Raw genomic sequence first — 16,174 nt, forward strand, 5'->3', positions numbered from 1 at the left:
AGAACACTCCCCCTGCACCTCCAGAGATTCAGCCTTCAAGATTTGAGCAAGTTTGTAATATAAGGACATGTACTCTACATTGAGAATAAAATACACTGTTGTTTTGTGAGCTTTTAAAAAATGCAGAGTTAATATAAGTCAGGATTTATTATCATTTGTTTCTTCTGTTTTAGGCAAAGCCTTCAAGGTGAAAAGAGGGCAAAAAATGGAAGGAGAAGGCTCCAACAGGAGATAGCCCTCTTAAATGCCCAACTGGATAGAGAGATGAGAATGAAGGAAAAGTATAAAAAAAAAGATACTCAAGGTGTAAGACCAGCTCCTCATCCCCACGTGCATTGGTGAATCGGATGCTTCAAAATCAGAACGTCACTCCTTATGTCCACAAGACCCTTACATTTCACTCTGCCTTAGTTGTGGACATTGCTCAGTCTTACAAAGCCTCAAGAAGAGAAAGGGTGAAGCAAACGATAGCCAAAGTGACATGTGGTAGGCTATTAAAAAAAGACAGACTCCTGTCATTCGCTTGTAGTGCTCTTGGATTCTCCAAGAAGAGGGATAAGTTGAACAGGGATGCAGACCTGACCACCTTTCAGAGAAGGAAGAGTTCAAGGAGAGCAGAGAGTAAAGCCAATATCCGTACCTTCTTTATTCTTGACGATGTCAGTCGTATGACAACTGGGCGCAAGCAGACCATAACTGTGAGGAAGGAGAAGATGCAGAAGCGACTGCTTACTGACACATTAAAGAACCTTCATAGAAGATTTGCATCTGAAAAATCAGACAACGTCTCATACTGTCTGTTTTGTGCATGTCGGCCATTTTGGGTGGTGTCCCCTACTGATGCAGATCGGGCCACGTCGTGCCAGTGCAAAGCGCACGGAAATCTCCAGTTCATGGCGAAATGTCCTTGACCTTGAGCAAGACTCCGATCATCCGATGAGTATAGTTGGCACCTTGCATGGTTGCCTCTGCCGTCGGTGTGTGAATGTGTGAGTGAATGGGTGAATGTGAGGAACAAAATTGTTTACTGTTTACTTTGAGCGATATGTAGTGCCAAATTTCCCTCGGGATGAATACAGTATTTCTATTCTATTTTCTATTTCTACAGCGCTTTGGATAAAAGTGCTATATAAAATTAACCCCTTTACCTTTATTGTAAAAACCCCAGTAATCAGATAACTTTTTTTTGGGAGGGGAGGAGGAGCATGCTTGAAGGAAATAGGCATTTAGACAGTAACATAATATGACACATCAAGATATGATTGGCTAATAGTGATGGTACACTTCAAATCACAGTCTAGAATGTTTACATTATTGGAGGAGCTGTGACTAAAATGAGTAGCTTTTATTAGTGAATTCCAGAGGAGAGGATTACTAGTACATTGCTTACTGATTATAACAATATCAAGCAAGTCATCTGTAACCAGTTACATTTAGAAAGTTTCCCTCCCAACCATGCACACCTACAGAAGCAGGCATAAGGCACACACATCCAAAGTAAAGCACACAGAATATATTAGTCTGTGAAGTGCATGCATTATAGAAAAATCACATGTTCACCTTCTTACATTCTTTGTGCCTTCTTTCTTGTATTATTTACTCCACAAACCAGCTTACTGGGCATAAATGATCTAGCGTACAGACAGAGAGCATGTTTTTACATGCATTTTATTAGCTAGCAGCTGTAGTTTATCAGTATCATCCCACGCTGCATTACCATGAGAAATACCTAACTTAGACTGTGTTTTACTGTTTTGTTTCTCTATGCAAACTTTGTGTTCCAACTTATTGTATAAACGTGGGTGTGACCACAATTCTCATTTCTGCTCATATGGTCATATGTGTGCTTTGATTTTGAATTGAGGAACTTATGTGATCACAGAAATAAACAACTTTCTTTGGAATAGCTTTGACTCAATCTCAATTTCTGTAAGCTCACTGGACTTGATAGTAGAGGTTTCCACAACACATGCTACAAGATGTATGGAAATACAGTATAGGTCAGACTTTTTCCTCAGGCTTTCAACCACTGATATGAAAGTTCCACACAGTACAGCACTAGAGCTCAAAGATCACTCAAGGTGTGTTTGTCCACTGCATGTGTCCAGAAGATTCCAGGTAAGACGGTGGTGCAAATAACTTTATTTGTGAAGTATGACTGAGTTTGACATTTGCTTATCTGCCCCATCCTTTGTACAGTTGGTTCCTGCTGTTGGCCACAGAAAGATGGATCTTCCACATGATTTGAGCAATGTGCAGGTACACAAGTAGCAGAATTCATCACTGTTGTAATAAAAAAAAAACTAAATGTTCTGCAAGGATTTAAACAAATCCTGTTTGTCCGTAAGACTTCCTTGCTAAAAACATATATTTCTAAAACATCTAAAATGTTAAAAACCAAAAATAACTTAGAATTCAACCAGTAAGGCATCCGACAGGTGCAGAATAAATATTTGACATGTACACCTATGAATAATATAACAAGGCTATTTCATCTCCGAGGTAGAGAATGACCGTGTTAAGGTGGTATTTACAGTACAGTGGCAGCAGGCGAACAGGCTCGGGGTGGAGCACCAACAAACAATGGGCTTCTGTTTTCTCAGAATCACTTCGTCGTCTTCTCATACCAAGTAGGTGTCCTGTGCTCATTCTTATTGTTACGTACAGCAAGTGGAAAACTCAGCAAACGCGTTGCATAAGTTCATCTACATTCAGATACTATGCTTGCATAAATGTTACAAAACTCACATTAGCATTACACAATTAAGGCAATAAATTGGATACACTATATAGTAAAGGAGACAACCAGCGAAAAGCGTGGGACAATTATGATGCAAGATGGAGACACCCTCCAGGACCAGCTGGGGTCACAGTAGAAGCAGGAGGTCCAAATGTGCATGACCTTCGACCTGCAGCATGGAGGTCACCACAATGCAGGACAGTCCGCATGGGCAAAGCCAGGGTTCTTCCTTAGGTCCCAGTAAGTGTTGTTGCTAACCCAAGTGTCATCCTTCAACTTTCTGTGGACAGCATAAAAACACACATCGATGAGTACCAGCGTTTCCCACAGGGTTGTAGGTTATTATTGCGGTGGTGGCAGGCTAAGCTGGGACAGGTCACATACACAGTCAGGCTGGGACAGGTCACATACACAGTCAGGCTGGGACAGGTCACATACACAGTCAGGCTGGGACAGGTCACATACACAGTCAGGCTGGGACAGGTCACATACACAGTCAGGCTGGGACAGGTCACATACTGTACACAGTCAGGCTGGGACAGGTCACATACACAGTCAGGCTGGGACAGGTCACATACACAGGCTGGCTGGGACAGGTCACATACACAGTCAGGCTGGGACAGGTCACATACACAGGCTGGCTGGGACAGGTCACATACACAGTCAGGCTGGGGGACAGGTCACATACACAGTCAGGCTGGGACAGGTCACATACACAGTCAGGCTGGGACAGGTCACATACACAGTCAGGCTGGGACAGGTCACATACACAGTCAGGCTGGGACAGGTCACATACACAGTCAGGCTGGGACAGGTCACATACACAGTCAGGCTGGGACAGGTCACATACACAGTCAGGCTGGGACAGGTCACATACTGTACATAATATAGTCAAGCAGATGAGATGAGATGCAAGATGAGAAATTAGTTTTATTGTATCAGTTTGGGAAATGTATTTGTCGTGGGCTTGATTGACAAAATGCTGATATTGAACATCATAAGCACAGTGAATTGTTAGGGTGACAAATTAATATGGGTGTTATAAACAAAGTACACTGCACCACCGTGGGCCTATATTATGCGTTTGCCTTCTCACGGCAGGGACACAGCAGGAGTCGAAGCACCGCGGAGCGCCGTGAAGTGTCAGATCTGGAGCGGGCAGGAGCCTGGCTGTTTTTCCCCCCACTAAATGTATAACTGTGTACGTGTGGGGCGGCTTGTAGATTAGATTAAATTCACAAGTAATGTCATTATACAGCACAAGAACAGTACAACGAAAAGAAGTTTGGCATCCAACCAGAGTGCAAATGTAACAGTAAAGTGCAATAGTAATATACAATGTACACAGGTGATTAAACTGGATATATAAAATATATAAATTAGTACTACTGAGTAATAGTGCTGATCAGATGTATGTACAGAATTATAGTATTACTTACTTACACTATGGTAGTACTGTAAGTCATACTGGCCAGCAGCGTAACTAGTACGAGTAGGTAAGGGATATGTACAGATATAGATATAGTATCTATAGATATGTAAAAAGGATTATATGCAGGTATGTACAGATAGATGTTGATGCATATATATAGAGTAAATATAAATATATATGCTGTATATATGCTGATTATATGCAGGTATATTCAGAAAGATATGAATATATATATATATATATATATATATATATATATGTTGTAAATATAGATATAGATAAATGTAGATGTTTTTAGAAATCTATTTCATTAAAGGTATAACTGTGTAGCCGGCTGCGCCTTGCCGAAAACCCGGGCGCAGAGCGGGCACAGCTGGTACGAGCGCTCCAATCAGTTACGGTGAGCGCTGAAAAGGAAGCCGTCTGGCACAGCTGGTGGTGCCTCGCGGTGCTTCGCCCCCGTCCACTGTTATAAATGGTCCTCCCTGCGAGGAAGCCACGAGACGGCATGTTTACCTGAAGAATCTGGCGTGATGTACGGTGTTGTCCTCCTCCAGGCCGCGCCGCCGGTCCCTCTGCAGCTGCTCGATCCTCTGCTTCTGCTCCTCAGCAGCCTCCAGGTCCCCCTCCTCCAGCAGTCTGAGACACAGAGACACGGGGGGACACGTTCAGAACACACCGGGAACAAGCACGAGTCAGGCCAAAAATATAACGTATAACGTATAATAATCATGTGTATATTTTGTACCTCTGCCATTTGAACCTGATGACGTTCTCTTTGTACCGGGTACTTTTTTGATAGGAATATCAGTAGCCTGCGCTGTATTATATGTACACTATGTGTTCACTGGCTGTATATCTGCTATACATACGTTCATACTAAATGGCAAGTGGTAAATGGTGCATTTATATAGCGCTTTACAATTCGTGCCTCATATTCACCCATTCACTCACATATGCACAGAGGCAGAGGCAACCATGCAAGGTGCCAACCTGCTCATCGGGAGCAGTTAGGGGTTAAGGACACTTCGACACGCTGGCCGGGAGGAGCGGGAATCGAACCGGGAACCTCCGGATTACCAGACGATTGCTCTACTTCCCGAGCCACTGTCGACCCCTTCATACTGTACTGTATATATCTGCTCACATGATACTGTTATTTTCAGTAACCACCTGTACACTTGTAGATAAGCATAGCCATATGCATATACAGTATTTCTGGCGTACATACTCTACTATATATTCATGTATAAAGGTTTGCTTTTACTTCTTATATATATACAGTATATAGGCTTTAGGCTTTTCTATTTCTTCCCTGTTCATTGCTGTGTAGTGCTGTAGAAAACAGCACAATCTGATCCCCACAGGAGACCATCTCATCTAAACTGATCTGAGTATTGGCAGAGCTTCAAGGGTGTGTCGGTGGCCCATCGTCTCCTTGGAAAAGGCTCTGCCGAATCACCAAGAGCATATGGCTGCTTCCCAATTCTCCACGCTACACATACTATATTGTATGCAAATACTGTATGCAAAAGAGATTTGTGTGAATACTAAAAGGATTTGAAGTATACGGAGTGAATGGTTGCAACGTGATGGTTTTGATCCCACACGTCCTCACACCAGATCATTTCCAGTTCCAGGGTCAGCGAACATTTCCAATGATGGTAAATGGACTGTATTTATATAGGGCTTTTATCCAAAATGCTTTACGACTTGTGCCTTACAGTACATTCACTCACAAGTTTACACACAGATGGCGGAGGCAACCATGCAAGGTGCCAACCTGCTCATTGGGTTAAGCAGTTAGGGGTTAAGTGTCTTGCCCAAGGACACTTTAACACGCTGCCGGGAGCTGGAATCGAACCAACCAACCTCCAAGTATGTAGTATGTTGTATTGCACTCCATGTACTGACCAGTAAGCTCCAACAGTATGTAACTTATGTATGTAATACATACAAGGAATTTGGAAGCAGCATATATCCTATATAATTGCTTAAACATACATGGGGTGCACCAACCATCTCTACAGTCTTATTAGTGGGAATATGTCCATATCTGTCTGAATATACCTACATATAATCCTTCTACATACCTACGTATACACCTGCATATAACCCATACTGGATATATTGCATAGATATATTTATTCTTACCATATATATATCTATCCACATCTCGTCTACATACCTGCATAATAATCCTTATTACATATCTGCAGATACTATATCTATATCTGTACATATCCCTTACCTACTCTTACAAGTTACGCCGCTGGCCAGTATGACTTACTACCATAGTGTCTTTATACCTGTATCACTGTCCATATTCATACTACAACTCTGTACATGCATCTGATTTAGCACTATACTCTTTTAGTACTAATTCATATATTTTATACTCAGTTTAATCACCTGTACAGTGTATATTATTACTATCACTCTCTTAACTGTTACATTCGCACTCTGGTTGGATGCCAAACCTCTTTTCGTTGTACTATACTTGTGCTGTATAATGACAATACATTTAAATCTAATCTAATCTAATCTAATATGTACAAATCACCTAGACATATTATATGTCTAAATGGGCTCAGGGACGGGTACAGGGAACACACACACATATAGGGCCGTAACATTACCATTAGTTTGTCCTCAAATTACACACTGTTACAACTGATGTTATGACATAATTTATCAATAGAGTATACATATGTCTCACCTGTCCAAGTGACAATACTCACCTTTATTTCTTTTATTCATATTTTAACTTGTTCCTTACTTCCTTAGTACCTCTACTCTGATATTTCTATTCTCTATATTTTATTGTCATTTATATTACCTGTACACCTGGCATCAATAAAGGAACAGCTTATCTTATCTCATGAGCTATGATGTCATCATTGCGAGGCAGACAGATGGTGATGTCATACAGCCTGATCCTCAAAACCCACTCAGCCCGACAGAATCTCAGAGCAGCAATCCATCAGTGTCAAGGCATATTTCCAAACAGACTGCTTATGAACAGAGTTGATTCATTGCAGCCGTCCCACACATTGCTGCGAGACAAGGTGTCAGACAACGCTTTTATTTAAAAGAACAGCCGAAACAGTGCTTAGACCTCTACACTACCCAGCCACACTAGTGCTTAGACCTCTACACTACCCAGACACTCCAGTGCTTAGACCTCTACACTACCCAGACACTCCAGTGCTTAGACCTCTACACTACCCAGCCACACTAGTGCTTAGACCTCTACACTACCCAGACACTCCAGTGCTTAGACCTCTACACTACCCAGACACTCCAGTGCTTAGACCTCTACACTACCCAGACACTCCAGTGCTTAGACCTCTACACTACCCCAGACACTCCAGTGCTTAGACCTCTACACTACCCCAGACACTCCAGTGCTTAGACCTCTACACTACCCAGACACTCCAGTGCTTAGACCTCTACACTACCCCAGACACTCCAGTGCTTAGACCTCTACACTACCCCAGACACTCCAGTGCTTAGACCTCTACACTACCCCAGACACTCCAGTGCTTAGACCTCTACACTACCCAGACACATCTCTTTGTGTGATGAATGTAGGTGTTGTTGCACTTCAATGGATCAGGTCATCAAGGCACATCCACACGCGCGCACGCACACACACACACACACACACACACACACACACACACACACACACACACACACACACACACACACACACACACACACACACACACACACACACACACACACACACACACACACACACACACACACACTAACCACACAGCAATCAACATACTGTACAGTACGTAGACCACTGCACTTCCGCATTACATGGAGCTCATGGGAGAGCGTGGGGGGATAAAATTAATAAATAAAGTGGTTGTAGCTACGGCTGTGGGGGTGCTGGGGACATGATCCAATATACTTTGTATAAGCCTGAGTGTCCTGAACATGGAGAGATCCAATCCCAAGCCGATCGGCACTTTCTCGGCAGAGTCACTTTTCCACACCTACTCCCCAAACTCTGCATGCGCAGATTGCCCAGGGAGTCTATCTGGATTGTCCAGACACACTCCCTGAGAAATCTGTGCATGCGCTGGTTGGGGAGTAGGTGCGGAAAAGTGACTATAGCTTTGCCAATCGACATCGTCGATCACACCATCGTATCGCTTAGCATTTGCAGATGGTAGCAGCGCACTGAGAAACAGTGGTCCGGTTCAAACAACGTCACGTTTCTGATACCATGGGATGTGAAAACGTATTCCTCGTAAACCGAGTACGTTGGAACCCTCGACCCTCACCTTTGGTCCTGTCGTAGCCTGGTGTCCGAGGGCGGGAGCAGCGTTTTTAAGGATGGGTCCAACTCGTTCAGCGCAATGGCAAACCTGGTGAAGCCGTAGTACTGGTCATGGTCGGCTGGCATGGCACCTGTGTGGCGGATAGAGTAGATTAGATTAGATTAGATTAGATTAGATTAGATAACATTAGATTAGAGTAGATTAGATTAGATTCAATTGTATTGTCATTATACAGCACAATTACGCTACAGCACAATGAAAAGAAGTTCGGCAATTATACAAATTTGTGTAAATTCTATTGCACTGCTCTTATTCTGTCTATTTTTATGCACATTTTATGCCTACCGGTATGTCTATTTTGTGTCTACATCACTGCTGTGAAGCACTTTGGGCTGCAATTCTTGTATGAAAAGTGCTATACAAATAAAGTTGATTATTATTGTTATTATTATTATTATTATTATTATTATTATTATTATTATTGTAACTGAGGGGTACAATTCCCTGACTGTATTACTAGATATGATACTTACTACCACTACCTTTGTACTTAATATTCGGCCACCCAGTACACGGCATAAATATATTATCATGAACACTCTCACGTAGATGAAACGGATCCAACACAAATGTACGAATTAGAAACAGGTCTTTATTTCTACACAGCGATGGTGTGTAGAATAAGCACTTAATCACTTAATTACATTTATGAATTGAAATAGTATGCACTTTTATGGCAAGGAGTATTCGTCGGTATATCAATAGAGAATGTCCAATCTCTGAAGGCGCAGGTGGTAAATATACGACCTGGAATAGTTAAGGAATAACAGCAATGATACTTTAATGATTATACTAGATACACTAGAGGGGGTTAATCCGGTCGCTTGTAAGCCGACAGGAGTAGGAGGGGGGGGGGGGGTAGAATCCGGCTGCCTCGTCCGGCCAAGGGTATCCCAGGTGAACCCACTGTAGTGCCGTTCAATGCGCCGGCGATCCTTGGACCACAGATGAAAGCAGGTGGACTCTTTGTGGGCCGGCTCTCTCCGGTCCACGGGGGAGAGACGTGAAGCGACCTCGTCTTGCAGAGCGTCTCCTCACCTTGCGTCCTCTCCAGGGGGGGGGGTTCCAACACACGGCAGTGTCGGGGGTCTTTATCCATGGAATAATCAAAGTATCCAAAGCATAATCCGTGCCTGGGAAGGCGGGCTGTCGTCGGTAGAATAATCCGGTATACAGGTCCACTCGCTCGTCGGCTCTGGGGCTCCTCGGGTGCAGCTTCACATAGGGTCAACCACCCTGGGTAAGCAGCCAGTTCTCTGCCCGAAACGATGGGGTACTGACCACGGTAGTATTCTCACCGCACGAAGCACTATATATTAACAGACTATTATTAGCTTAATAGACTACGTCCAACTCGACGATATAGTGCCAAATATGACTATTCAAATATTAATATACACAATGTCTCAATACCGATGGTAGGCGAACTTGGCCTTACTCCCACACGTGGCGTCGCGGGGAGGCTTTACGTCTGTGACTCTATTGGAGGGTAAGAAACTGGACTGAAAAGAAAGTCCTACTTTAGTAGCGCAGTATATATACGCACTATGAACAAATAGTCCCATTAGTGGTGCGGTAGCCAAATTCCTACGCGGAACTAGGACTTGTTCGTACATGTCGAGCGGTACGTTTGAACTGGGTCTGAGGGGTATGGCAGCCTGGCACCAAGGTCTCGACCAATAGTAGAATGGAGACTATTATGGGATGTTCAGTAGGCTAGAATGGATATTCAATGCATATTGTACAAGGAATATACAAGGGATATCAGGGAATATTAGAGAATATACAAATACAATTAAATATATATATATAAATAAATATATATATTCGGTTTAATCTGGCCCTTCACAACAGCCACCCCCTGAATAGGTCCCAGACCTAATCAGTTAAACAGAGACAGATTAATCGCGTTGTCTATTTACACATAAGGGTTTGCTGTAGGGGTCAGTCAACTTCACAAAGTCATAGGGTTGTAGGGTCATGGTCATCATCGATTGTGTCTGGGAGTCGAGGCAGTTCTATGAGCCTTGCCACGGGACGGGTGTAAGTGCGACCCTGGACGAGCACTTCAGCTGCTCGGACCTTGCCGTCGGCACCGGTGATCACTTTGCTTACGCGGCCGGCCGGCCACATAGCTCTGGGCAGTGATTGATCAATAATCATGACGACTGTTCCTTCTGTCAAATTGTCTCTCTCCTTTACCCACTTCTGGCGGGTCTGTAGAGACGGTAGGTAGTGCAGTAGGAAACTGTTCCAAAACTTGTCGGCTAATACTTGGCTGTACCTCCACATTCGTCGGCCGTTCGCTTCTTCAGGCCGGTACATTGTCTGTGGTAATGCAGGATCTAGCCGCCCCATCAGGAGTGTGTTGGGGGTAACTGGGTCGATATCCGCCACATCACTGGAGACATATCCGAGGGGCTTCGAGTTAAGTACTCCCTCAATCTCCGTGAGGACTGTCATTAGGACTTCTTCCGCCACAGTCTGGGCCCCAAGTACTGCGTACAGGGCTGTCTTTATGGAGCGCACTTCTCGTTCCCAAGTGCCACCGAAGTGGGGTGCGTTTGGGGGGTTGAATTGGAAATCAACCTGTGCTGGAGCGAGGTGGGTCTTAAGTTCTGGGCCCATAGCTTGGAAGCTCTCTCTCAGCTCTCTTTCGCCGCCTTTGAAGTTTGTCCCATGATCGGACAATAGGGTAGACGGTCTTCCTTTCCGTGATGTGAATCTACGGAAGGCCATAAGGAATGAGTCTGTGCTCATGGTCGGGAGAAGCTCGATGTGTATCGCTCTGGTGGTCATGCATTTGAATACAATACCCCACCGCTTCTCGGTTCCTCTTCCTTTCTTTATGTGCAGCGGGCCAAAGCAGTCCATACCCGTTGAGTGGAATGGCTTGTCACCGATTCGGAGGCGACATGGAGGAAGGTCAGCCATCCTTGGTATGCTGGGCTGCGCGCGCCACTTGCGGCAGTCTAGACATGTTCGCTGGAAGCGTCGTACCGCCTCTCTTCCTTGTAGGATCCAGTAACGACGTCTGATTTCCGCGAAGACTCTTTCTGCTCCTGCGTGATGTACATCCTCATCGTATTTCTTTATAATCAGCTCTGTGACCTTGTGTCGGCTGTTCAATACGATCGGGTATTTAATGTCATCCGGTAGATTGGGGGCTCTGCGTAGGCGACCACCCACTCTGATGAGGGTATGAGCGTCGCTCTCGGGGGCCAGGTGAATTAATCTGCTGTCGGATGGGACGGGCTTTCCTCCCTGTAGACAGGCCAATTCATCGGGGAACGAGTCTCTCTGGGCTCGCTGCAGTAGAAGCAATTCTGCTTCCTCGTAGTTAGCTGCTGACATATCAGCGGGGGACTTGCACTCCGGGTGGTACCGCAGGAATGTTCTTTGTTGTGCACTCTCTATGGACGTGCAATCGTCTATGTTAGGGTCGGTGGAGGCTACGGTGCTCAATCCACAGAACACAGACTTCTTAATTTCCACCTCCTCTGGACTTGCTTCCCTCGGGATAGGCATGGGCCACTGTCCTTCCGGGAGTCTTAGGAATGCGGGGCCGTCACTGTAGACATTGCGACGGGTGAGGTCATCCAGGGGCATCCCCTGGGTGATGACGTCAGCTGGGTTCTGTTTTGTATCAACGTAGCGCCACTCTGTTTCTCCGGTTAACTCTTCGGTTAAGTCTTGAATCTCGGTGACTCTGACTCCCACGAAGACTTTGTACTTGCATGAGTCCAATTTGATCCAGGCGAGTACCGTCGTGGAATCTGACCACAGGATTGTTCTAGACACCGGTATGGTGAGCTCACGTTGGATGAGCGTGGCTAGGTGCGCTCCGGCTAGGGCTGCGCAGAGCTCTAGACGTGGGATAGATTGTTGCTTGCGTGGGGCTATTCTCGAGCGGGCGAGGACAAATGCTGTGTAGATCTCTCCCCCCTGGTCTTGGGCCCGCAAGTAGGCTACTGATCCGTAGGCGACCTCTGAGGCGTCACTGAAGACGTGTAAGTCCATTTTACATGTCTCTGGCCTCACCGTGGGTGGGAAGTAGCTTCGGCGCATATTAACGCCTGGGAGTGAGTGGAGCTCCATCTCCCACTCTCTCCAGGTGGATGCAAGGTGTGCGGGAATGGGGTCGTCCCAGCCCTGGTCCTTGTCCCACAATGCTCGTACAATCATTTTTGCCCTGGTGGTGTACGGTAGAATACATCCTAGCGGGTCATATTGTCGGGCGAGTGTTGTGTACACACTCCGTCTGGTGGTCGGCGCCGCCGCCGGCCTTCCCTGCTCCGTAGTCAGGGGCTTGTGTCTGTAGTGAAGCGAATCTGTTTTGAATCGCCACACCAATCCCAGGGTCATCTCCTGGGCTTCTCCCGGGATTGTAGCCATCCAGGTCTCGCTGCTGGCTGCCTTGTCCTCGGAGGAGAGGCTGCGCAGTACTTGCGGATCGCTGCTGGCCCACTGCCTGAGATCAAAGCCGCCTTTGATCAATGAGGCGCGGAGTTTAATCAGGAGAGCCTCGGCTTCTTCCTGGGTTGAAAGGCTTTGTAGACAGTTGTCTACGTAGAAGCTGTTCTTTACGCTGTGTCGGACCTCTTCGTCCGCTGCTGGGTCCTCTGCTACATGTTTCTGTAGTGCAAATGTCGCACAGCAGGGGCTGCACGTCGTTCCGAAGGGGAGGACTTCCCATTGGTAGATGGCTGGGTGCTCATCTCCTGGCTTCTCTCTCCATAGGAACCGTAACAGGGGCTTGTCCGCCTCTACTAATCTCACCTGCAGGAACATTCCTTTAATGTCCCCGCTGATGGCCACCTTTTCCTGGCGGAAGCGGAGTAGAACGCCGAGTAGGGAGGGGCAGAGTGTGGGACCGGGCAGTAACTCTTTATTCAGATTTTGGGATCCGATCTGGTAGCTGCAGTTAAATACTATGCGGTCTTTACCGTTGTGATGGACCTTGTGGTGGGGCACGTACCACGATTCAGTGGTCTGGTCAGCCTCTTTAATGTCCATCTTTGTGACGTGTCCCGCTGTGATGAGCTTCTCAATCTCAGCGCGGTATACACTCTCTTGGGCGGGGTTCTTGGCTAAGCGCCGCTCCGTGTTCAGCAGGTACCGTTCTGTGGCGTCTGTCTTGGCGTGGAAAGTAGGCATTCCTTCTCGCCGCAGGAGTGGCGTGGCGTATCTCAACACGCCGTTGACCGGGACTCTCTTGGTCCCTGTCTCGAGGAGGTGAATGGCGTAAATGTCATCTTTAGAGCGAATGTCTTTCTTTCCGTTCTTAAAGGGCATTTGTTCCAAGGTCCATAACCGCTCTACGTGTTGCAGGAGTGCGGTTTCTCCCTCTGTGACTCGGGAGTGGAGACATCTAGTGGCTGTACTTCGGTTGAGAGATTTGGCGAGCGAGCCTTGGAGAGTCCATCCCAAACGGGTCTCGACTGCTGCAGGACAGCCTCGGGGTCCGGTATGAACCCGGTCTATCGGGACAATGAGGTCTGCATGGTCGGAGCCTATCAACAGGGTCGGCATAGCATTGTCTATGAGCGGGATCGGTAACTTGCGCAGATGTGCATATTTCTCCATCAGCTTGGCGACGGGGTATGTGTACCGCGACAGTCCTATTTCTTGGCTGGTGAAAGCGTCTGCAATCTGGTACCGTCGCTCAGGCTGGCCGCTTGCTGCGATAGAGAATGAGACATTCTCGCCCTTTATCGTCTTCAAATCTCGTCTTATTGTCCGAATTGTCATTTGGGTTTCGCTTCCCCGCAGCCCTAGCTGGGCCGCAGCGGAGGCGAGCAGCAGGGTCTTCTCTGACCCGTCATCGAGGACGGCGTAAGTGTCCAGGACTTTATTCTGGTAGCTTAGTGTCACACGCACTACTTTTAGGAGTTCTGTATACTGGGCCCGGTTCTCTTGGGTGAAGTCGGGTACCATAGGCGTGCCAATGTATGACGCTGACTGTGGATACATCGGCGAGCGTTGGGGGAGAGGCCTCCTAGGCGAGTCTCCTCCCGCTCCTTGGTATGGGCTGGTACCGGCAGTGTACCATGGCCCGCTTGTCCAGGTGCTGTTCCTCGGTGCGGGTCGTGCGTCGTGCTCACCCGTGTATAGAGTCGGGGGTCTGTAGCGCAGCTCCGCGGGAGTATAGCCTGGGCTGTACCGGACCTCCTGGTCCGGTAGAGTACTGTGCTGTCTTCGGGCGTGGTTCTCCTCCTCTTCCTCTTTGTCTTCAGTTAGGTCATCCAGTGCTTGTAGTCTCTGGTTTAGCCTCTCCACAGGATATGCTGCTCCTTCCCGGTTGCTAGGTCTCGCTTGGACCGGTGGGGGGAGGTGGTCTGTGGGGGGTATAGACCTCGTCTGTTGGTCAAGTTCAGGGTTGTTTACTCGGCTAGGGGATGCCGCCCTGGAGGTGTGTCTAGACGAGTTCCTGGAGCCTCTGGCGGAGGGAGAGGGTGTTGTCCGTCTGATCAGCTGTTCTATTAGTTGCGACTGCTGTCTGTCGCGCGCTGCGTCCCGTTGAGCACCGGCTCGTTCTCGGGCCACATTCTCTTCCATCTGAATGCGTCTTATTTCTAGACGTATCTGCTCGTGTTCGCTTCGCTGCTGGATCTGCAGTCGGTCGCGTTCAGCAGCGGCGTTCAGGCTGATGAGGAAGGCCTGCTGTAGGGTCCTCTCTGCCTCGCTGGGAGAAGGCGGTTGTATAGGGGAGCCTTCCCTCGGGGTACTCCTTGCGGAGCCTTGGAGCTCTATCTCCACGGTGCTCTCCCCATCTTCTTCCGTGCCGAGTTCTCTCTCGGTAGCGTTGTATTCCTCCCGGGACTCATCGGGGACTACTTCTTCAGTACTGGCGGGGTGTGAAGTCATGTCTGGTTCCCACTGGTCCCCACCGTGAACTTGGTCAGTTACATTAGAGCCCGTAGGGGCCTCTATGGTCGGGGTAGTCTGGGCGTTGGGGTTAGACATACTTTTACTTTCTAGTTTTACCGCGTTTACTGTTAGTAGAAGACTAGGTTGTTGACTGACAGCGTAAGCCTCTAAGTACTGAGGGAGCCGTCGTTCGCGCTGCGGGCGTTGGTTAGGAGGATCGTTTCGTGGAGTGTTCATCATAGGCCATTTCAATATTAATAACACTATATTAATATTACACTAATTACCCTCCGGCTCGAAGGACCAATTGTAACTGAGGGGTACAATTCCCTGACTGTATTACTAGATATGATACTTACTACCACTACCTTTGTACTTAATATTCGGCCACCCAGTACACGGCATAAATATATTATCATGAACACTCTCACGTAGATGAAACGGATCCAACACAAATGTACGAATTAGAAACAGGTCTTTATTTCTACACAGCGATGGTGTGTAGAATAAGCACTTAATCACTTAATTACATTTATGAATTGAAATAGTATGCACTTTTATGGCAAGGAGTATTCGTCGGTATATCAATAGAGAATGTCCAATCTCTGAAGGCGCAGGTGGTAAATATACGACCTGGAATAGTTAAGGAATAACAGCAATGATACTTTAATGATTATACTAGATACACTAGAGGGGGTTAATCCGGTCGCTTGTAAGCCGACAGGAGTAGGAGGGGGGGGGGGGGTAGAATCCGGCTGCCTCGTCCGGCCA

The 16,174-nt window shown here is 46.8% G+C and overlaps 1 protein-coding gene across 3 annotated transcripts in view; it reads right to left on the reverse strand.

Annotated features, from left to right (window-relative positions):
• Positions 1–2,125: 2,125 nt before the first annotated feature.
• osbpl3b (oxysterol binding protein-like 3b) overlaps positions 2,126–16,174 on the reverse strand; it is a 181,388-nt gene continuing 167,339 nt past the window's right edge. For all 3 annotated transcript variants that reach the window (XM_084336436.1, XM_084336434.1, XM_084336435.1), the window contains 3 exons: positions 8,477–8,603; positions 4,689–4,811; positions 2,126–3,020 (listed from right to left, as the gene is read on the reverse strand). In XM_084336436.1, the coding sequence (XP_084192562.1) occupies positions 2,924–3,020; positions 4,689–4,811; positions 8,477–8,603 (347 nt within the window). In that variant the 3' untranslated portion in view covers positions 2,126–2,923. The remainder of the gene's footprint in view (positions 3,021–4,688; positions 4,812–8,476; positions 8,604–16,174) is intronic.

This window comes from Notolepis coatsorum, assembly GCF_963971535.1.
Source record: "Notolepis coatsorum genome assembly, chromosome: 19".
Taxonomy (NCBI): Eukaryota; Metazoa; Chordata; class Actinopteri; order Aulopiformes; family Paralepididae; genus Notolepis; species Notolepis coatsorum.